We start from the raw sequence: 1,921 nt of genomic DNA, 5'->3' as shown, positions 1-1,921 counted from the left end.
TTTAAAAAGGCTGCAAAAGTTTCAAAGATTATGTATACTGACAAATTTTCACATGCTTTTGTATAAGAAGTGCAGAGGTTTGACCACCAATAATTTTTACTTAACATTAGAGTTTATTAAAGCAGTGGGTAAAATAGAAAGTATAATTTTTGCATGATTTGTAAATAAACACAATGATTTATGGTGACATGCGATCTCTGTTTTGTTTCATAGGAATGTGAAATATTTTCAAATATGCTGAGATGAACAAAATATCCAGTAATGTTATTACTGAAAAATGTGTATGTTTTCCAAGCTGGCATTGGCGTCTTAGCCAATGCCTTCCTCCTTGTCTTCCACATCTTCACAATCCACCAAATTCGTAGACCTAGACCAACAGACATGATCACTTGTCAGCTGGCTTTTGTCCATATAGTGATGCTACTTACCACTCTAGATATTTTATCTGCAGACATGTTCAAATCCGTTGAATTTCCAAATGAATTAAAATGTAAAGTTTTGTTTTACTCAAGCAGAATGTCTAGGGGTCTCTCCATCTCCACCACCTGTCTCCTGAGCATCGTTCAGGTCATCACCATCAGTCCCAGCTCCTTCTACTTGTCAAGATTTAAACATAAACTCACAAAACATGTTGTCATTGCTTTCTTCTGTATTTGGTCCCTCAACCTGTCTTTCCATAGTAACATGATCGTCTACACTGTAGCTCATTCCAACAGGAGCAATCAACTCAATGTCAGTAAGTACTGCTCAGTTTCCTCAATGAATTCTGTCATCACAACACTATTTTTCATACTTGCATTATCTCAGAGTGTTTTCTTTGTAGGAATGATGCTGTTCTCCAGCATGTACATGGTGATTTTCTTATGTAGCCATCAGAGGCACTCTGAGTACCTTCACAGCATGAGCATTTCCCCCAAAACATCCCCAGCAAAACGGGCCACCTGTACTGTCCTAGTGCAGGTGAGTTTCTTTGTGATTATGTACTGTGTGGATAGCATCATCTCATCCTTATCAACTGCATTGTGGAAATATGAACCTGTGGTCCTGGATATCCATAGGCTTGTGGGAAATGTTTATGCCACTATCAGTCCTTTGGTGTTTATTATTTCTGACAAACGAATAGTTGAAATGCTGAAAAAGTAATCGATATTTGCCAAACATTTCAAGAGTTGATAAAGTCTGAAAGATAAAATATATGATTTGTGAAATATTCAGTAATCCAGGATTTTTAATATGATATGAATACAGGGCATTTTACTAGTATATCCTTTAATTTCATTTTCCACTGCCAATATCTATATGCCTTATTTCAAATTTTCCTATATATTAAATTTTTTTTCCTTTTCTACTTCCTTAACTTCATAAAGGAAAACATTTTCTCAATGTGCTCATAAGAAGCTTTTTGACACCTAAAATTAATTCTTCTTACAGAGAAATCTAAATTCACCTTTGCTTTTTGAATGCTTAGCCACTATATGTCCAATTCTAGCTTTAACTACACTCATCTGCTATATGATAATTTTTACCTCTATTTTAACACCATATATGCTCTGGGAGTTGTTTTTAGATTCTTATGTCCTCCTCAAAAAGTCTTCTTCCTCCTGAATGGTACGTATTGAGACATTATTTATGTATTTTTCTTAAATTTTAAATTATTGCGCTCATCATATCTGAGGCCCACATCTTGCATGCACCTGGGAGCACATATTGTGCTGCACCATTTCCTAGGAACCCCATTTCTCATACAGCTTCCTGCTTCTGATCTGGAAAAGCATTTGAGGAAGGCTCAAAGCCTTGGGACCCCACTCTGGCATGGGAGACCCAGAAGAATCTCCTGAGTCCTGACTCCTGGCTTCAGATCAGCTCAGCTCCAGTCATTGAGGCCACTTATGGAGAGAATCTGTGGACGATATCTTCCTCT

The 1,921-nt window shown here is 36.9% G+C and overlaps 1 protein-coding gene across 1 annotated transcript; it reads left to right on the top strand.

The window, feature by feature from the left end:
• The first annotated feature begins 261 nt into the window (after positions 1-261).
• LOC121155204 (vomeronasal type-1 receptor 90-like) lies at positions 262-1,143 on the top strand. Its single transcript, XM_040978377.1, has one exon. The coding sequence runs from the start codon at positions 262-264 to the stop codon at positions 1,141-1,143; it is 882 nt and encodes a 293-aa protein (XP_040834311.1).
• The last annotated feature ends 778 nt before the right edge of the window (positions 1,144-1,921 follow it).

Source organism: Ochotona curzoniae, unplaced genomic scaffold, assembly GCF_017591425.1.
Source record: "Ochotona curzoniae isolate NIBS_2020 unplaced genomic scaffold, NIBS_Ocur_1.0 contig_2878, whole genome shotgun sequence".
NCBI lineage: Eukaryota > Metazoa > Chordata > Mammalia > Lagomorpha > Ochotonidae > Ochotona > Ochotona curzoniae.
Note: the sequence above shows the minus strand (reverse complement) of the source record. Positions and strands in the feature narration are given on the sequence as shown.

Coding starts and splice junctions, on each gene's coding strand:
- LOC121155204 (XM_040978377.1), top strand. CDS start 262: ATGTTATTACTGAAAAATGTGTATGTTTTCCAAGCTGGCATTGGCGTC.